Source organism: Mycteria americana, chromosome 2 (assembly GCF_035582795.1).
Source record: "Mycteria americana isolate JAX WOST 10 ecotype Jacksonville Zoo and Gardens chromosome 2, USCA_MyAme_1.0, whole genome shotgun sequence".
In the NCBI taxonomy this organism is placed as follows: Eukaryota; Metazoa; Chordata; class Aves; order Ciconiiformes; family Ciconiidae; genus Mycteria; species Mycteria americana.
Window position 1 is genome coordinate 129039462 of NC_134366.1, and position 24231 is coordinate 129063692.

Genomic DNA, 24231 nt, shown 5'->3' on the forward strand with positions numbered 1-24231 from the left:
GAGCTAGTAGTAGTAATAGATAATCATCTCTCTAGATCTGCATTTTGAGTTGAATACTTGTTGTAGGCAAGTGCAGGTGAAAATTAAAATGTTAAAAGATGCCTTATTACCATACATCATTATGTTCCTTGTCTATGATGTAGGTTTTATGCTCTGTGTCAAGTCATGCAAGCATTTGTCATGCTTCTGTGTGTTCATTTTCCAAGAAGTCAATGTTTTAAGGCTGTTAAAAGTAGCATATTAATTATAGGGAAGTGCATTTGGTGAGGTAATCAATAAGGAAAAATAAGGTCACAAATAAGGAAAATACAGGTATGTTTACATTTTGCTTGACTCTGTCACCCCAGAGAAGTCAGTCACCTTCCAAAAGGATGTGTGTGTATATATATACACACATATATATGTACAAGCTTTGACTATAAAACTCTCTTTCAATCAGGCATATAATATTTTTCACTCATGAAACATTTCCTGGACCAGGTTCTTCATGTGTATGCCTTGAAAATGGGGAAGAACATGGGTTTCCTTGTTGAATTTGGAACGGTTGTTCAATAAAAGTTGGGGTTTTTTTTCAGTAACACATTTGGTTTCTTGTAAATAACCTGATCTTTTGGAGAGCTTCTTGTATGAAAACGCTAAATAATAGACTTGTGTTGCAAAAGAGATGAATAAGGGTATTCTGGTAGTGTACATGCTGAAAGATGTATCACATGATTCCAGCTGTGAGTTAGTCAGTTATTGGCAAGTGGAAGGAATGACTCGGCAAGAAACAATGAATTTATAATCGAAAGTGATTGTGTTGTAGTACTCGGTAAGTCTAGAGTGTGTAACTCTAAGTTTCAAAGCTTTTTTTTCAGGTGGGGAATTAGCTCAAATGGTAGAGCGCTCGCTTAGCATGCGAGAGGTAGCGGGATCGATGCCCGCATTCTCCAGTGTATGTTTTCAACACTTATTTCATTATAAACTGAACAGCGTCATTTAAAAATATTTCCTATTTATACACTTAATTTTTCTTGTATAATGGTGTAAAGAAACCTGAAAGAATTGTAATCTAAAAAAATTAACACATTGTTTTAAACATTTCATTTTTTCTTTTCAGAATCATATGTTTGTTCTTTTGCATACAGGGAGAAAGAATATAATCTTTGCATGAAATAAAAAAACTTAGTGACATTTTAATACCACAATAAACAACATGAACAACTTACAGAGAAAAATGAGGGATTTTTTTTAATGTGCCCTTAAATATTTGGTTTATGATTTCATTAATTAGTTACATTTATATTTGATATTATAGTTTAGTTTATAATGAACAAAATTTTGTGTTTCTGCTGTGAGTAATACTCATTATTTTTGTTCTATTTTGGTTGTGTAGGCTATTTATGAGAAACAATATAATATTGGCTGGGATATTCTATAACTCTCTTACTCCTGGTAGCAAGATTATGTCCTTTGCTTGTGAATTTTCACAGATGTGAAAAATCGTGGAAATTTTCTCTGTAAATCTATGCTTGCATGTTTTAAGTCTTCATGAGATTTTTTTAATTATTCTGATTTGATTTTCTTACTAGCTCATTCAGGTATTTAGCTGCTTGTACTTCCAGGTTGAGGCAGCATGAGGAAATGAGCAAAATGGACCTCCTATACACACGGTGAATTTGTGCAATCAGGATCTTGGGAGTACACATATTAAAACAAATTGAAATCGGAAAACAAAAATTATGAATTGGGTTTCAAGTGAAGGAAGGAGGAGATACTGTGCTGCATGGATCTGCAAGTAGCACCTGTGGAGAAAATAAGGGAGCTTGGAGATCCTCCCATGACATGACAAGAAAGGAGCTAACCTCTGGATGGATGGGATAGAAATAGAATTTGCTTATTTCTCTTGTATTTTCCACATACTGGAGAGAGAAGAAGTATTGTACCTTTAAGACTGCTAGATGCTTGTTGTTAAAATGAAGCCTATTGGGAGACAAAAGTGTTTTGGTCTTCAGGAGTCCTCTCTGGGCTCAGGTAATGATTTAAGTGTCCATTTTCTTGGAATGAGACTCTATAGTAGTTTTCTATGTGATTATCATTGCTTCTCTGTTTTCTGTGTTTCTGTTATTGCTTAATACCTGTCACTTCCTGTGCTTTTAAAGAGGATGAGTAATGTTGCTCTCCTCAGCTAATCAGATGCCAGTTGAGCACTGTTGAAATGAGATAATTCAGTGGGGCTCTGTACAGGTGCAGGCTGCAATCACTTGCAGAACTACGGCTTCTGACTGTAAGCTCTCTAGACTAATGACTGTTCGTTACCTTTATGCCCAGCTTCCTATAATGGGGCTCTTCTGTCTGTTAGGGCTTGTAAACACACCATGATATGAATAGAAGTAAGAGCTTTTTCTCATCCCATGTGGTGCTTCATGTCTCTGCTGTTTAGGTAGACTATCTTGTGAAGATTTTACTGGATTGAAAGAGGCAAAGGTCCTAGCCCCCAGAAGCACTACCTGTGGGAGGAAATTACCTGATGATGGGTAATTAGTTTCCAGAGCCCCATGTCAAAGGGAGCAACTACTCTGGGTCTGTCTGTGCTTTCTGAGTCAGAAGTTGCATAGAGATATCCTGTGTAAAGAACCATGAGGGAATTCAGCTTTGTTTGATTTTGATTATTATTGCCATTCACACAGACTTACGCCCTCTGTAGTATCATGCTTAAATGAGTTACACAAGTCAGTTATTCCTTCTGTGAAAAATAATTCCTTTGTACTAAACTTGCTGGAAGATGTTGTTATCCTATGTCTGTGTTTGTTTTAGTCTGAGAAAGGGGAATAATTATTCCTTACTTGTCTTTTGTTCCAAATATTACTTAGGGTGGGATGGAGCTTGGGAACCATCATTCTGGCAACTCTGGAGACAGTGTTTTACAGCAAGAGGGCTGTCTGTAGAATCTGCGCTCAAAAATCTCAACTCTGTGAAATGCTTCTTTTAAATAAATTTATTCCACAACGTGATTATAGTACATTGATTTTCTGAGCTGAGCACACTGCCGTTCTAAGTTTTCTCATAAGGGATGCTGTGTGATGTTTGACAATAAAGTTTATAAAAGGTTTTCGTTTGTAATGATTACTATTACCCTATTTTGACCAAATTGTAGAGCAGAAGTTGTATTTCAAAGAACTCTTTTCTTTTTGAAGAGACCATGTGTAAACTGTTGATAGCTTGGAAGAAAAGGAACTCACACCTTTGAATTTGTTCAGCTTCTAGTTGTCAGGTATTTTTTTGCAAAAAAATACATCTTATCCCAGTAAATTTCCCACAACATCAGAAGAGTGAAACAAAATAGCTGTTAGTCATTCAGCACAAGGTTCCTCACCTAGGCCAGTGACCTTACAGTTTTTTTTCCCTTTTGGCCCATTTTATTTTTATTTCCTGTGGTTGCAATTAATATTGTAATAATTTGTTGCTGCTAACCATAAGATGGGACCTACATCTAGTGGGTGGGTGTAGACACAGATGGAGTCCGCTGTGTGCTTTCAGAGACTCACGGAATACAAGCTGGCTTTGGGTTGGTAAGCCTACAGCTGTATTTGTATTGTGTCTCGGGCGATAGGCAGGTGTGCTATTCGTCGTTAGCATAGGATCACCCAAAAAAGACAGATGAATCCTTCTGAAAAAATAAGTGCACAGGCATTGGGTGGCTGTAGTGCTCCTTGCTGGCTCTTGGTCACAAAGAATAGTAAAAAGGGGGCAACTCATGGCATTTCCTTCTGTTTGAGGCTGCAATATTTTCTCCAGTGATGTGATGTTAGTTAGAGGAGAAAAATCTTTAGATACTGTGACTTTTTTTTCAGTATCCTTACTCTTTCCACTAAAAGAAATACAGAGGAGAATCCCTATGATCAACTTGTTGCAACAACAGAAAGCCCCACAGATTATTGAAATGCAGGTTAAGAAATGGTTTTACTGTACTTGAAAAGCTTGCTTCTAATTCTGTTGGTGTTAATATTGAAACTCCTGTTTATTCCTGTTACAGAAATCTGGTCAAAACTAGTAACTTTAAAAAAGGAAATAGAAATCAATGGAAGAACTAAAAGCTATGGTAGATTTATCATTTTTGTGTATGTGCAGATGGCAGCTGCAGTGTTTGCTCTCTAACGAGCTAACCCAGGAGAAAGGGAGGGAGGCAGGCTGTTGCACCTGCAAGGATGGTAGCAACTCCTCGTCGGTGAAGGCGTGTCAGCTTAGCTGGAGGAAAAATATTGTGCAACCTTGCTTTTTGATCTCTGCCAGAAGGATCTGTAGATGAACGTCATACTCTCTCTTCACAAACTGTAAAGCAAAGACTTAAGCATATTTCTAAAATAGGATAGGATGTTAAGAAGGGCATAGGGGTGTTGTCACTTGTTAGTGAGGTATGCGTGGGACAGTCATGTTTGTGAGAAACGGCTGCTCGCAGCGGCTCAGCGAGGTTCCATGAGATCCTTCCACGCGATCCTGTGCTCGGGCTGCGCCGGGACCCCGCGTCCTCGCCGGAACGATCTCACGGAACCTGCAGCGGCGGCCCCTGCCCCCGCCTGTAACCCCGGCGCAGCTTTCAAAGCTTGTCCTGGCTGAGGTGCGTTCGCCCTCCGCGCGTCTTCAGGTAGCTTTGGGGCCAGCGTTGCCCTTGCATCCGTGTGAAGGCTGACAGGGCGCCCCTCACGGGCCTCGCTCCGCCGGCTGTCTCCAAGGGAAGCTGCCTTCTCGTATCCGCCGACAAGACCCAGACGCGCCGCCGGCCTGTGGTGCGGTTCCCGGGCAGGAGGCGCCTTCGGCAGAGCTCAGCCTTGGCTCCCGGGGGCGGCCAGGCCGCCGCGGGGCCGGCCCGGGCAGACCCAGGCTCGGCGGCGCCCGCGAACGGGGCCCGCTCGACCTCGGACCCGGACTCGGGCTCGGACCCCGCCCCCTCCCCTCTGCCCCGCCCCCGCCGCTCGCGCGCGCCCCCGCCCCGTGCCTCTCCCGCGCGCGCTTCCGCGCTCCAGCGCCGCCGTTGCCCTGTGGGAAGTGACGCGCTGCGTCAAGTGGAAGTGACGCGCATCGCGTGCAGGCCCGGACCGGTGGGGGGGGTTTGGACAAGATGGCTGGATCCACAGGTCTGTGAGGGGGCTCGGTGGGCCTGGGGCTGGTGCGGGAGAGCGGGCGTTGGGCTCATGCTCGGGAGGCGCCCCCGTACGGGTCGGAGGGGTCTCCTTTCTCGGGGAGCGGGGGGGTGGGGGCGAGCCGCCTCTGACGGGAGCGACCGGAGTGGGGAGGAGGTGTCTGCTGACAGGGGAGAGGGAGGCCACAGGAGCGCCGGGCCAGGTTGTGCTCCAGGCACGATGCCTCCCCTCTGTAGGGCAGCGACACCCCTGTGAGAGCCTGGCCTAGGGCGTGAGTGGTGGGAGAAAGGGCTCCGGTTTCTGTAATGAACGTAGTGGGATGCTGGAGAAGACTTTGTCTGCTGAGAGGCAGGAATGGATAGATGCGTGTGCGTGTAGGGAAGGGAGGAGATGTTACTAGCCTGGTAAAAATGCTGGAGGAAGAGGATTTGTACTAAAGGTTTGTGCCACTGTACCATCTGGTGAGTACAGAAGTCGTGGTATAGTAGTATCTAAAGTAAAGCATTGGCTCTTTCCCCTCTTGATGCAGGGGAAAAGGGGTCAGGCCTGTGTTGTGGTTTGGGGCAAAAGTACTTCAGTTTGGTGGTGACTGCAGCATGGCAGGGAAAAGGAGTGAAGCATCTTGCTGTCTTTCACTAGACAGCCATTAGAGCCAAAGGGTCTCTCTTATAGACAAATGGAAGGGCAGAGAGCTGCAAGTCATCCCAGGAATCCCATATCAGTAACCAGTATAGCATGTGTTGAGCATTTGCATGGCAGAATATTGTGGAAGCTGATGGCAAAGAAAGGGACAAGAATATTGCTTCAAGTACTAAATGCAGAAGTTTAAGAAGCACAATCATACTGTCTCAGTTTCATTTCATGAGAGGCTTGAAATATAAAAAGACCTTTCCCCAGTACAAAAAGCTGAAGTCTTCAGGGCCTCATTTCCCCTTCTCTCACCCCTGAGACTTTATAAGTGGGATAGACAGAGCTTAGGACAGAGGGATTAATTGACCTCAGTAGTCAGTACAGGCTGAACATTGGCCACTAATTTATTTCTGTTCCCAATCCACTGGATCATGGAGGGATTGAGATTATAACAAAACAGAAGAAACTTCTGTATGTTGAAACTGGTCTTGGTACCTTACTGCTGATTCTGTGAGGAGAGCTTGGGCAGATTTTTTGGGGGAGGAGAGTCCTCTCCACTTGGTAATGTGACCTTGGGGATGTGGCATTTACAGAGTGGAATTCGGAGAGGTTACAACAAATTGGGGCATAGAGCAGCTCTTGCAACTCTGTGAAAGAGCAGTCCAAAAAGATACATTATTGCCTATGATAAACTGAGCTAGTTTAAAAAAAGTGGAGTTGTGGAAAACTATTTATACATGTATCTGCTCCAGTCAATGTAAAGTGCTAGTACTGCATTGTTGAAGAAGTGAAATTGTTTTAGTAAAATGAAGCGAGCAGACTGAATCATTAACAGAACTGCTGGAAAAATTAGTCAGGGCTTCTAAAGCAAAATACTTATTCCTGTGGAGAAAATACTGTTGGCTTTTTATTGGTATATGCATGGATTTGGGGGGGTGGGGAGAGTGAATGTTTATTTTGTTCTTTCCGTGTAGTAAGCAGAAATTTAGATTTTTTTAAGGCTTCACCCAGAAGAACTGCTCTTGCCAGGAAGCTGTGTTATACTTATTTGTGGAGGAGTGAAGGGGATGATGTGCTATAGACATAAGATTTAACTGTGCCTAGCTCTGTGAATTTAATCTGCTCTTGCTATAAACTTCAACTTAATCCTTATTTATTTCAGAAAAAATGAATGTTTTGGTTGCATGAAGTCCAGGAATGAAATTCTAGCCCCAAGGAAGTTAACAGCAGAACTTTTACTCAGGTCAACTGTCTTAGTTTTATCCCAGAAATTCCTTTCCTGGGCTCACTAGTTCTTTGAACAATCACCTAAAAAATTACATGCCTTTAACAACAGATAATTTAGTTTGAAAATAGCTGTTCTTTAACGTGTGCTAAAGAAACTGTGTTTGTCAGTGTTATATTGCTGTTGAATAAGTATCTTACCTGCTTTCTAAAATCACCTATATTGAATAATTTTACATGTAGATATTGGATGTCCTAGAAATGGACATTCATAAGCTGCAGTTTGATTAATCTGGCGATACTGCAACTCCTGCTTGAAGCTGGACCCAGGTTGTTTGTGTGGGTATTGCTGGAGGTCTGGGGAAAAACAAGTCAATTTTTTAAAGAAGAGACAGCTGCTGTTGATATAATCAGCCAATTTCATATTGGTTAGCTGGAGATTCATTCTGTTAATCTCTTCAAAAATACAGAGCAGAAGATGTAATTAAACATAGTTTGAGGTTAAAAGAAATAATTTACCAAAGCATACCATTTTAAATCTCTTATGTAACTTGAGAAAAAGAAACCAATCAATAACATCATTAAAAGGAGTTAATTCAGGAGTTAATTTCTGCATTTCCATAATTTGGGTTTTACTTCAGATTACCTTACATGTATAGGGTATAGATATATCTGTCTAAAACGTGAATGTTTCCTAAAAGCAATGATCACGTCACTAAGTGGTTAGAAACTTATATGTGAAAAGGTGAGAATTAAGGCAGCAGTGTCTAATGCTGTATTCTCACTATGGGCTGTTAAAGGCTTTTGTCTCCTTCCTCTTCAACCGAGGGCTTCAGTAGCTTGGGGGAGGGTGCATAGGACTGTTAATGAAATTCCCCTTGGTTTGCTGAAACTGCACTGTTTCACAAAACAGTTTCAAAAAATCAACTGATCTACAGTCAGCAATTATATGTGAGATTCCAGATTTACTTCTAGTATGTAGTCAAAGCAACCTTTTTTGAAAGTGTGCTTAATTTCTTTGAAGGAGCACAGCAAGATCCCAAACAAGTATTTTTTCTGTAAAATCCATACTTCTCACTTCCAGATATTCTAATCTTCAAGGATGAATTGGCTTCTTTGTGTGACTTATATTGCCCATGCAAAAATACCTTTCCCTTTGAATTTATATATGATTAATTCTTTGAATAGAAATGGCACAATGCTCAATGTCAGTGCCTTGTTTTCTTAACTTTGGTTTTTACTTCTATTAGCAAACATCTAGTGGTGGTGAAAGCAGTTCTAAGTGTGCATGACTGCAGCTGTAAGGAAGCTGATATTAAAAATGAAGGGCTGGAACTGGTCATGAGTGCATTCAGTCTAACTCCATGAGCTGTGAAGCAAGGACTGACTGTATCTTTCCTGGTGACTGGGGGTTTTGTTGTTGTTTTTGTTTTGGTTTTAAAGCTCTTTTTTTTTTTTTTTTTTTTTTCCCCTAAAATCCTCCATTGAAAAAGATTCCATAATGTGAGATAGGGTTTTGTAATACCTTCCCTTAAATCCTTGCAACTCTTCTCCATTCCAAATCAAGCTGATGTCAGTCTGTTCTGTGCTTCACGGAATAGAGATTGATGGATCACCATACCTTGTGTAGACTCCTAGATATTAAGAGCCATTCAGAGGAGTAATAAAGGAATTTATTCCTAAGTGGGATGTAGAAGTAATGTTTTAAAGACTATATTTTCCATATAGGAGATGGTATAATTTAAGCTTTGTATCTAGAAAACTTGTGTGTTAAACTTGGCACAGGTAGGGTTCTCTTTTCCTCTGACCTGTTGGATGTCCATTTCCTCCCTCTTTTTTTCCTTGTGGAGGAAATAGTTGTCTATTTTTTATCTAGTGTGTTTTACCTTCAAGGATGTATTACCCCTCCCCTCCCCTTTTCTCTATTATGCCTCCATCACATTGTTCACTTGTCCAGAACCTGTCCAAGAAGTCAGTTTAAAAGCTGTTTAGAATTTTACAGTCCTCGAAGTTTGTTCTGTGTATTTAGAATGTTAGCTCTGTAAGCACAGACTTCTTGAAGCTGCAAGTAATCAGACAAAACAAAAGAACTAAAATACTGTATTCTGTGAGGCAGCAAGCACTCTGTGTTGGGGCATTTTTCCATCCCATCCTATGCACAAGGAATTGCAACTGTGATTGTTCTGCCTGCTTAAAAACATCTTGGCAAGCCACAAATAATTTAGATGTGCTTCAGCTGGGTTGAGAACAATCTAGCTTACAAATGACTTTTAAACTATATATAGACCATCAGTTCTTTCCAACTTTGTGGCATATATAGGCAAGATACTGTATTTCTTCTCAGAGCTTTGCCTGTACCATTTTCCTGTCTTTGTTGCTGGCATGTTACAACTCTGTCTTTAAATACAAGCCCCAACCTATGTCTTTCTGCCACAATAGCTCTGTAAGAGTATGCTCCCAGGCTAAACACCTTACTTCTGAGATAAAAAAAGTGGCCTACTTTGTAGTCTTCTATTTGTTTAAGAGTTTATTTGAAATACAAGGATGTTATCAGACATAGTATTAAAGCCTGTTATCTAAACTCTTCTGTACAATCCTGGAAAATTTTAGCCTGGATGAAGATACAACACACACAGTGTCAGGAAGGTACGCCTTTTCAGCAGTTGGAGGCAGATGGTCCATACTATAAAGCTAAGCACAGATGAGAAGGCTTCTCATGTGTGAGAATTAGATTTCCAAGTCTTATGAGTAGTTGGTGGAGTTGAATTACATACATATTTGTTAGTGTTTGTTTTTTGCCTTGTGGAAGATTTTTGCAAAGGCAGTGCTAAGTACATGCTGTGAAACTCTTCAGCCTCATATTGTTGACAGACCCTTCAGTCTCTCTCTCCCTACTATTACATGTTTTTTCCTAGACTATAGCTTGTACTTCATCCTGACCGAAACTTTATGTAAAGTACTAGATCAGCTTCAGCTGCTCATGTCACTTAGGTTTTGTTGCCTTGGTGTCTCAACTAGCCTGTGGGAACATCAGCGTGGATTGTGGGAAGACAAGAAGGTGCTATTGGGAAACTGTTCAAAATAGTCTTTATTTAAGCAGTACTCAGAAGGGTTTTGCTATATGCTATCCTGCCCAAAAGAGTGTTTTTCTTTATATTTGTCATTTGGAAGACACTAATGAGATACAATTCAAACAATATTTTGAATAAAATCTGTACATCAGTGCAAAAACTTATGATTGTGAAGCTGTCAGACTGGTTCTGAATAACATGAGCTTCTGTTTTACGGCCTTTTCAAAAATGTGTGGTGCTTTAAGTACGTGACTCTAAATAATTTCTAGTTAGCATTTTGAAACAAATGGAACCTTCAACACTTAGAACTTCAGAGCTCTAAATTAATCCTTTATTTCAGAAGGACCAGAAGCTTCAACTAGATTAAAAAATATTGTCAGAAAAATTATTTCTAACATCTAGATGGACTCAGTATCCCCTTTTTAAAAAATTGTTGTATTAGATATATTTAAACTGTACAAAGAAAATCACTTCCTTTCATTGCATTTGTGACTATTCATAACTGGATAGTTAAGTGCATTTGAAATTCGCTTAAGTAAATCAAAAACATTTTTCCCAATACAGGTAAAAATAGTGTCCTTTACTCAGGATACCAATACAGTCTTAGTAAAGTGTCCCATTTTATTCATATAACTTAGAACTTTTTTAAGGAAGAAATTGTAAGCTTGCTTTCTTCTCACTGAAGTGGAATATATGATCATGTAAATATTAAGTAATTTGAACTTTTGAGACACAGCATCTAGAAAATCGCAGGCTGAAATATGACTGTCACAAAAACAATGTAGCAAAACAATTTAATGGCAGTTCTTGTTACTAAATATGTGGTGATTGGTACATTTGCTGATTATATCCCTAAGTGTATGCTTATGTGTATAACTGAAAGAATAACAGTGGATCACATTATTTGTTGTACATCGATAAAGGATCTTTATGTTTTGGACTGTGGGTGGGTGCTGAGTCATGTTGGAAAGGACCTTCATGCAAGTCTTAGAACAACTGTTTGCTAATCAATGACTTGTAACCCGTTTTAGACAGCTTTACAGCTTTGCTAAACTAAATCCTTGATGCTACTCTTGTTATCTGGGTCACACATTGTATTTTCACTATTAAGGCAGACCCTGTGAAAGCCATTTTGTGACAAGAGGAGTTGGCCTTTGCTGGGTTCCTCTAGTCTCCCACTTTTCCTGTCCCTTTATCTGAAAAAAAATTTTTTTTTATGTCATCATACTTTAAAAGATAGTATGTCATCATACTTAAAAAGTATGTATTCAAAATCCTTTTTCCTCTCTGCCAACACAATCTCGGGTTAAAAATGAAACTTTCAGAGATTAAGCCTATTTGCCATTATACCTTTCCTTTAGCCTCTCATGCCTTTATATAGCTTTGTTTTTAATAGTGAGCTTAATTTGTACTAAACAAGGGGGGTTTTTTTAGCTTCTGAGGAGAGAAATTGGGAAGATTTATTTGTCTGATAAAATCTTGGTTCTTTAGAAAATTAAATCACAATTAATATTGCTGGTGGTTTTCGAAGTGACTTTTCCAAACCCTCTTTACGGGCTTCCTGCCTTACATTGTTTTGTACAAGATTGAAATAGTAATAAAATTCTGAATCTGATAAGCATCACGATGTGTCATTTTTTATAATCTATCACTTCATATACTAAAACATATGGGAAGATAGTTGAACCATTTAATATCTTACCTGTGTTTCATTCAGTGGTTGCCTATAAAGAGTTAACTTTTAAACCGTAGTCAGCCTATGCTTTTCCACCCTTCACCAAAACAACTTGGATGTCAATTGATGAGCTATTTAGTGACTTAACTGTTTAATTCCTGTATGATTTTTTTTTACGGTTAGGCACAACTGGACGTGCAGTGTCTGACGTAACTAAACTCTGGGTTAACAGTGGTCTTGTTTATAACAAAAAGCTTGCACTTAGATATAATATAAACTGATAAATTTATGCCATTAATATTGATGCAAATTTGTAAAATTAGTTTTAAGCAATATACACCAATTTTCTGTTAGGACTGCAACCTAGTTTAGTGGTTTTTATACTGTAGTTTTCTATTAGTGTGATAACTATTTTTTGAGGTTTTTTTGGATGAGGTGTTTTAATTATTTAAAACTTGTATGAGAGCTTTTCAAGGTTTTTGAGGTTTTTTTACTAAGAGCTTGCTTGTGCCTTTGCTGTTTTGTAGTCTAATAATGTTTGTATCTGTAGTGGAGCAAGCTTCTTCATTAGTGCAATTTATATGAGCACCATTAGTAATTCCATGCCAGCAACTGTACTCAAGATGATTGTATTTGCATGAAAATGCAAAGGTAGACTGAAACAAACTGTAACTGTTGTTGCATCCTTGCTAACAAAGTTGAGTCCAGTTGGAGTTTCTCCCAGGTCTGGACTATATTCTCTGTGTGCGTGTATCCAGTCTTACCTACTCTGTGTGCTTCTGCTCACTGACATACATATGATAGCTCTTATGCTTCTTTACTGTTGTACCTTGTACAACTTTAGGACGTTTAGGGTATTGTTGCTACAAAAAAAATCAGGAGAGTGACGAGGGCATTTGGAAGTTGGACTGCAGGGGATGGGGAATGGAGGTTTTCGGTGAGCCATGAACGTTGGTAAGGAGAGATGGTGCAGAATGGAAGGAACTTGCTGGGATTTGTGAGAAATGGCTTCTCCATGGATGCTGGTCAGAGGGTGGAGCAGCTTTGATGAATCAGATCGTTAATGGCAGCCACATCGCCCTGTCTGCTGCTCTTCTGAGAAAGGTGAGTAAGGGGAGAGGGGTGACAGTGGGGAGTGGGGAAAGAGGGGAGAGAGGAGTGGCCGTGAGCATGGTTAGAAGTGAATAAAAACTAAACAGATATAATATTTTCCTGGAGGACGTTGACCATTACAGGAAGAGTCCTGTCCACAAGGCTGCCTTCAGTAAATAATCTGTTGAAGTATGCAACAGAATTGGTGGAACTCAGAATTACTAGGAGCAGTTAGCTCACTTCCTTCTGGTTACCTAAGAGGCAGGATAAGAGAAAAGAAGGGAGGACTTCTTAGGTGAAGATGCCTTGATAATGGAGCTATTTGTTCTGCTAGTAATTTCTCACACTTAAAAACATAATTAATAGAACCTAAAATTGCACAGACTTTTTTTCTGTGAAGTTATACATTTGGAATGCTCACTCTGCTGGAAAAATCAAGTTCGAGGTCTCGTCATTCTTACTGTGAAACCAACAGCAACTGAAACACATTGAATAAACTGATGTTGCTTTTGCAGTTTTGATATGCTGAGATCTGTTACTCCAACATCAAGATTTGTGGTTTAAGCCATTTTAACATGTGTTTGTAAATCGGATATGTGTTTATGACGTCCCAACTACTAATGCCTAGATCTGTAGAAATTAATTTCTTCCCTTCCCACCCCCCAAACTAAATAAACTTTAATATTGTTCATATATTGAAAGATTTATTATGATTTTCTGGTGTCTAAATACGCTTTTTTTTTTTTTAAATTAAATGTAAGCTGGGGCCTTGTAAGGCAAACTGATATTACCACCTCTCCTTCCTTGTGAGGCTGTCCATCGCTATATACTACGTTCTCTATTTTGTGAATGCAGCTGGTAAAATGTATATGAAAGGTAAATGAGAGAATTGGGTACCAGCAAATGCTTCTGAGGTGGGCTCAGCCTTGAAAGTGGGAGCTGACAGGCAGTGGACCGTACTTGTGCTTATGGCCTTTCCTTTCCGCGTTAGTAGTCTGCCTGCTCCTAAATGTGCCAAGTATAAAGTAAGTTCTGTTTTCCTTTGAAGACCTGTTGTACTGTATTTGGCAGCTGAACCCAAAGTATGAGATAGAGCAGCTTAAGTTGTATTAAATGCAAATTTTAACACAGTGCAACTAGAACTACTACTGAAAAAACAGGTCAACATGCAAATATTCTGTTTAGAATTTATCATTTTCAATTATTATTGCTAGTGGGTAACTGACAGTGTCTTAATGTTATGAATATGCATAATGAAATTGAAAGTAAGGGGAAAAAAGTCTGCTTCTGTAAATCTGTGTTCTGTCTTCAATGAAATTACTATTTTTTTTAAACGCTAGTGTTTGTGCCCTACCCTATAGATAGAAATACCCCTATGCCCCTCCAGACCTTTTCCCCTCAGCCAAAATGTGTATGCTGGGTTGCAATAAATGATCAAGGCTTCTGCTGTATTAATACAGTTTCTCATTAGCTGCCTTCTTAACATAATCTATAGACAGAATGTTTATGTCTGTGGCTAGACTCAAATATAAAGGAAATTCCTATGGAAGTTGTTTTCATGCAGCCTGAAAGCATTCCCGGCAATTCTGAACTGTGTCTGTTAAGATACCAAGAAATGTAAGATTTCACTTAAGTGAAATAAGTAGAAATTATCACCGATGTAATTCTGAAAAGGAATATTACTTTAGTTAGCTTTAACCAAAAGGTAGGTTTTAAGATGAAGGTTCAGAACTTTTACACTGCTGTGACTGTTTCTTGCTTGTGCTTGGAAATGTTCCTTGGCAAGTGATGTATCTTCATAAGAAAAAAACCCCAAAACCTGATGAAACGCATACTTTAACTTCAATGTAGTTCCTAGAATTGCACCTCTTCCTTGAAGTCTTCCAAGCTGGGTGCTTTCAAATTTTTAAAAAATTTTTAAATATTGTAAAAGGCAAAAGAATTTAACCAGTTACAGAGCTCCTACATAGTCAAATATATCATGTTTTGAATTATATGTATATATATTTATATTAGTCCTGCAAAGAAGTGGAATAGCCCATTCAGCTCTTACCAGCTCTGTTGAGTACAGGCGATTTCTTTAATTCTTGCGAGATAGCAATTTTCTAATGTTTAGAATTATAGCAAAACTGGCTCTAAATTATGATAAACATTGAACACATTGAATAAATGCCCATTTGCTCTATGCGTTCATTGATGTACATTTCTTTACTTGAGCTGTGACAACTTACCTGGTACTCATCTCTTTTCTTATTAATTCCTAAAGTTAGTCGTTTTGTTTGTTTGTTTCTTTTGGGATGAATAATTTCATTTTATGTGGAAATGGATTTTTTCCTCATTATGTCAGACTTATTTTTCTTCTTGAACTTCTATTCCTAGAAATTTTCCACAGGTAAGCTTAGTTAGGTTAGTCTTTGTGAGTCTGCAGATCTAAACTGCTGTTGCTTACAGCTTTGCCAGCTGCAGGCAGTAATGACACGACACCGTTCAATTGATGTGGCACAATGCATGCTTTAGACACTAGCAAAATGGAGAAGAAAGCATTCAAGATTGCTGTTGTTTTTGAGGGGTTCCCCATGATTAATTTTGGAAGCACAGTGCTCTGGGGTCTCTGTTATCTGTTGTCTTTTTATGTCATCTATCTGTGCTGAGTGGCTTTAATAAAGTCATTCTGTATTCTGTTATCATTGATAGAAATACATCTGTTTGGTTTTATGTGACAAAATCGGTGATGACTGGAATGTGCCTGTGGAAAATACTATACTTGCATTATATGGATGTTTCACCCATACGTGCTTGAATTGCTTAGTACCTTATTCACCATCCTGATCAATGTGTACAGGCCACATATTGCTGCTAAATACCTTCATTCCACTATTTAAGTTAATGTAGTACTTTCCCAATTTAAACTCAAAACTGTTAATGCAGAATATTCTGTGGCCCAAATGTCATTGCTTTGGGACATACTTGCTGAAGGAAAATAGAGAAAAATAGTGTATAGTAAATGTAGCTTTATGAATACTACTGATATACAGAATTATGAATTTGAATTTTACTGAAGTATATCAAAACTTGGTGGGAAAGCAGTTCAAAAAAGTGGGATGTACCCGTAATTCTAAGAAAGTAGAAGTTTCAATTAACAGAAATAGATGTATCAAAGCCATTTAATGAAGGTACAGTTTCTTCAGTGCAGGCTCACTGTACATTTGCTAGCGCATGGTTGGGTTCATTCACAGATTGAGTTCCGCAGCAGCAATTGCATGCTTTTGTACTTACTGGAAAAAAATGTGTTGCTTTTCACTGAAAATGTTTATGTGCCTTGAACAAGAATCATGTTGTTTTCTTGGGCATTGGAAACAGTGCTTTTACTATGTGTGTAGTAACATTCTTGATTTAAAACAAAAAAACCTCACTATTGAACTGCTGTATTCCACTACCAACAGTAGTGATGGGGTTCTTTTGTAGACAAAACTCCAATGTCCAACTTCGTTAATAGGCAAGTTACTAGAAATACTTTCCGTTTTTGGAGCCAGGTTACTGTGATCAACCTCAGATTATTACAATGTAATACAGTAAACCTGGTAATACTTCTTGATAGTAGGTTCCTGATAGTAAGTCAGCCATGTTTTTTGTGTGTATTCACAGAATATTTTACGAGGCAAAAGAGTATGTGATGTGAGCAGGGTAACTGGCAAACAAAAATATAGATCATGTTTTTTAAAAAAAATTTTTTTTCAGAGCACAGTGCCTTCCAAAAATTTAATTCCACAGGAACATTTTTTGCAGCCAGAATAGAATATGTTAGCATTTCACATGCCCTAGCCCTCTTTCCTCTCTTTTTTGTGTATTGCCCATTTCAGGGCCTATTTAAGGCTTTGGTTGTTTTATGTTCTTTTTGTGGGTGTGTGGTGTGGTGGTGTTGTTAGTACAATATTTCAGTTTCTTGCTTTATTTTGTCCAGAGCAAGATGACTTCTGAATTGTTGAGGCTGAAAGGAACCTGTTGTTTTCTATGTGTTTCTCTCTGGAATTTTTTATTTCTTCCCCTCCCTGCCCCAGGAGAAATTGTATTATGGCTTAGAATTTGCAAAACTGACGTCCCTCCCCCCTTCCCTGTCATTGAAAAATACTTATTTTTCTGCCAGCCTGAAGCTGTTAAATGGGGTTTGAGAGTTTTTGTTACCAAGCTATACATATTTTTTCAGTTTCTGTTAGCTGGAAGTCAATGGGCAAAAGATAACTCATACATTCAAAATTGTTTATACTACAGACTTTTCCTGACGTAGCTATCTCAATCAGGAAGAATAGCATCCCTGACAGTATCCTAGCTGTGTTAATGTATAATTTACTGATATAACTTGTTCTTGGGTCCATATTAAGATTTGTTTTTGTAGCTGTGTTGGGAAGTATGCTGGCAGTATGGGGCGTGCTGGTATAACTATGCTAAAAGGCTCCTGGTATGGATGTAACTTCCAGGAGTGACTGAAGCCAAGAGCTAGGGAAGATTTTAGGAGAAACTGAATGTTGATGTGGATATTGTAATAGACAATTATTATAAAAAATAGTTTTGGATATAACAGAAAACCTCACACTTTAGGCTCTGAGCCAATCTATGAAAAATTAGGGTTATGGCTCCCTTTTGTAAGCGGCAGGGAGAAGAGTAGAGTGTAGGTTTTCCCACTCTTGCCTGTTACACGGCAAAGAATCATTTGATGTGCAGAGAGCTTGGACTCCCAACTGTATTTGAAGGAGTGTGCCCATGTGAATTGTTTAAAAATGTGATTTAGTGTAGCCACTGTGCTCTGTCAAATTTGACATGAGTGCAATTGTGTGTTCTGTCTTGATGCTGATTAAATCTCTGTACTAGTGGGTGATCTGGCATTACCAGCTGTGGAACTATGTCTTGACATACTAGCAGTAGCAGGTCCATCCAGCCAATTCCCCTTTATTGCTCCAGTGAAAGTTGTTAGTCCTTCTAAAGGATACTGAAGATTCCTTTTTTCTCTTTCCTGATGTTTTTTCAGGTTATGCAGATCCTGAATAAAAGCATAGCTGTGACTTCTTTTCTAACTTGTCCTGTGGGATAGTGTACTTCTTGCTTCTACTAATCTGGTGGTTTAGAACGGGATGTCTGAAGTAGCTCCACATCTATGAAAGCAGACCCTCCTGCTTAATTGCAGTCTTTATTTACTGATTCTGCTTTTATTTTTTTCTCATTGTTCCAAGGTATTAAATTCATTGTTAATTACACAGATTTCTAATAGATACCATTTTCTGTAGTCCAGTTTCATGATTAAACTTCTAAATTAAAAACTGGGATACGTAAGCATGAGTAGGTGTTGGGATTTTTGTTTGGTTGGTTTTTGTTCGTTTTGTTTTTAAGTGAAATACATTTACTTCAACTCTTTGTGAAAACTTGGTAAATACTGTTTGACAGTTCCTATGTACAGTTTTGTGGGGTCAGGAGGTATTTGTCAGTAAAATCCATAGTGAGATAAGCTTATAAACAAAAGATAAGCAGATAAACAAAAAAAGGGGGGGGAGGTTGCTTTTGTTTTGTTTTTTAATCTTGATGAACCCAGCTATATTTTCACATGGAGAGCCTTAGTCCATCATTGCAAATAGCTGTGCTGGGTGCAGTGCTGTACCTAGCCGTTAATCACAGCCTAATGAGTGGACCTTACCACTTCTACAGCTCTGCCAGTGATGAAATGGCATGACTGCTTTAATCCCTTTCACTTGGAAGTGAGAGGTTTTAGCTGAGGGATGCCTGTTACAGGGAGTAAAAAGAACCTGTCTGCACTTGTCTGAAGCTGGTTAGTGGTTCCATCAGCAAGTGGAACTGGGGAGAATATTTGGCAGGCCCACGGTGGTGAAAGGCTAGGGGCATTTCTCTTCAATTGCCACTACTTGTTCCAGAAGGTACACCTGAGGTCTGGTAGTGAGCTGAAGAATGGGGGTGGCTTCTGTAATTTCCTGTTGCTGATGAGCTGCAAACTAGAACAGAAGGATGTTGTTTCACTGTCCAAATTCTGTAAATGAAATGCTGATTCTTATTCAAATTCCATCAAGGAATATTTCAAAGTTTTTAGCAAATATTTGATGAATTTTATTGTCTAGATTAGAGACGAAACTGCAAGTTGTGTATGCATTATTAATACATAATTTAGATTGTGCCCTGTGGAATACGTGAAATAGTGAGAACAAGAAGATTGTTTTGCTTTATACTAGGAGAAAACTTAATTTCCAAAGGATCCAGACCATCACTACCTGATCTTCTAGATGGAAGTTCTTGCTGTTGTTTTTCTGGAAGGAAGGCACAATCTTGTACACTTATTCTGTTCTTCAAGCTAGGTGGATTTGTATTATGTAAAGGTTATAGCATGACCAAAGCAAACATGTAGAGTGCAATAGTGTGTGTGAGTGCATGAGTGGACATTCAGGACAGCATTAGCATTTAATTCCAGTTAATTTTGCTGGTAGTTTCTAAGACTCTAATTATAATGGTACGGGTGTTTTGTGTGGGTTTTTTTTTATCCACTGTGTTAATTTTTAAATTGTTCCATGTCACTTGTGAGAAATCTATCAACAATGTTTTTCTAATAAAACATTCAGTAGTGACTTCAATTGAAGTTTGAAATATTGAGGGTAAAACATTAATTATATATGTCAGACATAGAAGCAGTTTAGTGGGGTTTTCTTTTTGTTGTTGGTTGGTTGGTGGTTTTTTTTTTTTTTGCAAGCTACAAAATAGTGACCTGTTTAATCCTTTGTTGCAAAAAGCTGTAATAGACATTCATAATTAAGATGTTCACAGCTTGTTGCTCTGCCCCTCTGATGTCAGCAGAAAATCAGAGTATCTCTTTGGAAATAAGGTGGGAGAGATTGTTGTCCAAATCTTAAATATAAGATTGCATAAAAAGAAAGATCTTGTGCATTTCCTATGAATTCATAAATAAAGGAATAGAATATGTTTGCGGAAGTGAACTAAGTGCCTTAAATATAGAAGTGCTCTTATGAAAGTATTTTTTTCTTAATTTATACAATCATTTCTGGTGACCCCAACCCAAATGTTGTAGGACTGTGTAACTTCCTGAAAGAGAACCTGTTTGAACCTATCTTTGGTCTAGTTTTAGTTGAGAACAAACGTCTTTTTTTTTTTTTTTTTTTCCCCTGGGAGTTTTTTAGTGGGTTGGAATCTCAGTAGGGTGGTGTGGGGTTTTGTTTGTTTTTTAAACACTAGGTGTTTTGACTCTTATTTTTAACTTCAGAGCAGTGTTTTGCTACCTAGTTCTAGCACTGATAGGAATGTTAGTGTGGGGAGCCTGGCACTTGCTGTCAGATGTTTTTTTCTCTCTTCAGAGCAGATCTAAATTATTTTCTGGAGATGTTCCGGAGGTTTCCCAAGTCCTTCACTGCTCCCCTTGGGCAGTTAGGGGAACTAGTGAGCACAGACAACGTAGTGGAAAAAATGTGATGAACGCAGGACAGTTAGTCATAAGGGGTTGTTATTTTCCAGTAACTGTCATCTCCTACAGTTTTGTGTGGCGAGTACAATTTTATGATACAACTGAGCCAGTCCAATGACTTTTTGCCACAAAAAGCTCCCTCATCCCCACACCCATTGTTTTGCAAAGGAAGGCACTGAAAGACAACAGCAGTCAGCTCTGGCATTTGTTAATCTTTCTTCCTGAGTCAATTCAGTTGATTAACTGGTTGAATTTGATTTTTGCCTAAAGGAAAAACAGCTTTTTGTGAAATTAGTGTGCCGCTTTGGCTAATAGAGGAGCCTGGTTAGTGCAAGAGGAACAGAGTTTTGGGGGAAAGCGTGGAACCTCTTCTGGCAATGAGCAGTTGGGTCATCTCAGCCGCACTGAAAGGTGATAGCAGGTGATCAGAAATAAACTTAATGCCTGCTTGATACTGTCTTTTATGTGCTTTTTGAAGAGGTAAACTATAAATCTGAAGTTCTGCAGTCAGAGCAAGAATTCTGAGAAATGGTGGATTTAAGCCACTGGAGGAGTCTACGATAATGATTGGATGCTAAAGTACATGGGGTTTGGGGATGGGGGTTGTTCGTGTTTTTTTTTTTTCGTTTGAGGCTTCATGTACCAATCAGAAGCTATTCAGTCATGTGATGCAAAACAAGAAGTTTAGTAGAAGTTTATCCTGCTGGTTTTAATTTTTTTTTTTTTTTTTAAGGGTAGTGTTAACCTTTTACTGGCAGACTCTATTCCAGAGCATGTATGAATCTGGAGCAAAAGTAAAAACCTTGTGCTCTATAATGTGATAGAAGCATGATTATCAGTTCTCGTCCCTAGTCTGAATTAGATATGTAAATGTACAGACCTAATGTTAATAACAAGTCAGGATGGGACCAGAGGAACGGGCACATGAATTTCAATGAAGCTTTTTAAAAGGATTTATGCTAAAGTATTGAGAAATGCTCTGCTCCTTGATGTACCATGCTAGTACTTTCAGGTAATTGTATGTGAACTCTTATCTGTGAAAATAAGCTTCCAGAGTAGTTTAACTCCATTAAAACATGTTTTTACATTGAGGTTATCTGAGTTTTTGCTGCCGTGGCTGCACTTTCATGCTGGTACTTGTCAGACCTCTCTGTGAGCTGGGCTGGTTTGTTAAGCTGTCAGGAGACTAGCCAAAATGTATAATTTTCTGCTCAGTTAGCAAGCTGAAGTAGCTTATTATGGGCTCAGATGAGTGATAATACCAAAGTAGGAAGGAAGGTGAGGCCATACATGAGTGATTTAATTTCCTTCCACTGTCCTGATACTATACTTTTAATGCTTTTTCCTGGGAATTTGGAGAACTTGGAGAGAATCGTTTCTGCAATTTTTAGGAGCCTCTCCCTAGTCTGTGTTATTTAAAAAAAAAAAAAAATTGTTTTAAACACAGTTTAGGAGAAACCATAGTTATGCATGATAAGCTATTTGAATAGTTGCTGAAGGGTATGTTTATCTATACTGGTCCATATGCATGCATATTGACTAAATAATCATATTGTATACTCTTGGTCTTAATTTTTTGCATAGAGACTGCATGGAATACAGACTAGGGTAATGAAAAACCTGAAATCGCAGTGACTAAATAACTGATACGAAAAACAGTTTTCTTTGACCCTCGTCTTTTTCAAATTTGCATAGTATATATTCCTTGCTAACATCTTTGTATGCATCCAGTCTTAGAGTTTTAGTTTTACAGAGTATCTGGATTCTTCCCGTAAAAGAAAGGATCTCTAGTAAAAATCATGGAAAACACTATAGCTGTAACTAGCTATAAGAAAAAATATATAGCTATAAGCAGCTATAAGGAAATTGAAGTTTTATTGTATTTTAATATTGCTACTACTTTATTGTGCGTATTTTATTTGACAATAAAAGCATACCATGATTGCATGTACAGGTGTTAATTAGCTTTCTTCCCTACATCAATGCTGAAATACCATTTTAGCTTCTGCAATGTAAAATAATTAAACATCCACTTGTTTAACATGTCAATATCTGTCTGTTTTCATGTATAATAATCAAAATCCAGTAATTATAGTTCAGTAAGTGAATATTACTTGGCTCTCTTTAGAGGCAGTACATCTTCATATTCTGTTGTGAATATGTCATTATCTCTCTTTAACAACTTAATCAGTGTTTTTGTGCTGCTTATTTTTTTCTCCTCTGTTAAGTGGGAATAATAATGACTAAATTAAAAAAGACTTGATGTTTAATTTGTTTTCAGATATTAAAGTGTTGAGTTTTTTTAAAATCAAATCAAGTGAAAATGTTTCAATCTTTTTCTTACAGTTTACATTTATTAAGACAATTTGTGTTAAATGTTGCATTCTTTAATTATTTTTGGAGTGAATTTGCCGTATCAATTTTATGTGGATTCTAGTTGAGTAGAATTTGACAGACAGTGAATTGATTTTGGAATGTACTGGCTCTAAACAGTACTGTGCTTGGGAAAGAGAACCTGAATTAAGCCATCTCAAACTAGAGAGAAGTCTCTTATTTTCTCTTTTATGGTTTGTATTGCTATCACTTGGTATTAACTAGCTTCCAGTGAAGTGGTTAGTTGCTTCAAAACAATTTGAGTGCTAAATAAATTCACGCGGGAAATACTTGTTTAGCTTTGAAAGTATATTCAGCAGTTGCTAGTGCATAACATATAAAAGCAATGAAATTGTTTACCTTTTCCTTAACGTGGGCAGTATTAATTACATTCTTCCCTTTTCTCTAGTTAAAGTACCTCGTAATTTTCGCTTGTTGGAAGAACTTGAAGAAGGGCAGAAGGGAGTAGGTGATGGTACAGTAAGCTGGGGCCTTGAAGATGATGAAGATATGACGCTCACCAGATGGACAGGAATGATTATTGGGCCACCGAGGGTAAGTGTGATGAATTAGAACATTTTTCTTAAATTTGTAGGCAATACAAAATGCAAAAAAAAGGTTACTTGGCTACAGTGTAAGGGAATTAGTTAAAATTGAATGTATGAAGTTGTAGAAACACTGTATATTCGTGTTAGAATTCATCACTTCCTGGCATGTTGGTAAGTGTTTTCAGTCTAGCCTCCCCTAGTACATGTTTCTGCAGCTGTCTAAGCCAGTTGTGATACTGAGTTAGGAATATACTCAGTCTGTATTTCCATCATTACTGCACATAAGTGTACAGTGATAGTACAGTAAACAGGGTAACTGTCTTTCTACAGTTTATCATATATGCCTAGTAATTTCAATTCAGTAGGAAACTGACAATTTATTTTCAACTTTCACAGCTTTTATCAAAGTCTTTCAGTATAGCGGTTTATGCAATTCAGTTGAATCATGCCTAAAGACCTAGCAGGTTTTAATTACCTGTAATAAGATAAAATATATACACAAAGTTCAAATCCTTCTGACCTTTTAAGTTCTGTAGAATGTCATAGACTGATAAAACCTGCAAGAGAAGTAATCATCTCTAGTGTCTGAGAATCAGCCTCATGAGATATGAGTGGACACATCTTTACTTAACGCGTAACTTTTGTGCACACTTTCTCATGAGTTACAATATGATACAGAAGATCACTGTGTAAATGAGAACTTTAAATGAGTATACTTCAAGTAGCTCTAAGTTAGCCTATGTCTTTCACTGCTAACATGAGATTACTATCTTGTGTGTCCTTCAGTGCTGCAGGGCTTATTGGAAGAACTATCTAAGAGAAGAACTGAGATCAGAAATTGGCCTCGGTGAAGATAATGTCTTCCAGAGTAACAGAGTTCCAGAGTTAGATTCAGTGTAATTCAAGCTCCTTTTGGAAGTCTGAGTTAGTTGTACCTTGCAGCAGACTGTTTTGAACATCTGAATAACTGTGCTGAGCTCCTAAGATTTGGATGCATTTGAGAGAGAACCAATTTAAAATATAAGCGTAA

At 38.3% G+C, this 24231-nt stretch overlaps 1 protein-coding gene, 1 long non-coding RNA gene and 1 other non-coding gene across 8 annotated transcripts in view; all 3 read left to right on the forward strand.

Annotated features, from left to right (window-relative positions):
• Nucleotides 1-859: 859 nt before the first annotated feature.
• Nucleotides 860-932, forward strand: TRNAA-AGC (transfer RNA alanine (anticodon AGC)). The gene has a single exon. It is a non-coding gene; the product is annotated as a tRNA-Ala (tRNA).
• Nucleotides 874-3065, forward strand: LOC142406768 (uncharacterized). Its single transcript, XR_012774696.1, has 3 exons — nt 874-934; nt 1908-2013; nt 2853-3065. It is a non-coding gene; the product is annotated as an uncharacterized LOC142406768 (long non-coding RNA).
• A 1911-nt stretch (nt 3066-4976) lies between these two features.
• Nucleotides 4977-24231, forward strand: part of UBE2V2 (ubiquitin conjugating enzyme E2 V2) — a 29240-nt gene continuing 9985 nt past the window's right edge. For 4 of the 6 annotated variants that reach the window (XM_075494616.1, XM_075494617.1, XM_075494620.1 and 1 more), the window contains exons 1-2: nt 4977-5114; nt 23063-23208. In XM_075494616.1, coding sequence (XP_075350731.1) covers nt 5099-5114; nt 23063-23208 — 162 coding nt within the window. In that variant the 5' untranslated portion in view covers nt 4977-5098. Of the gene's footprint in view, nt 5115-7217; nt 7314-20558; nt 20702-23062; nt 23209-24231 lie in introns of those variants that run through there. The other 2 variants (XM_075494618.1, XM_075494619.1) reach the window with 2 other exon arrangements.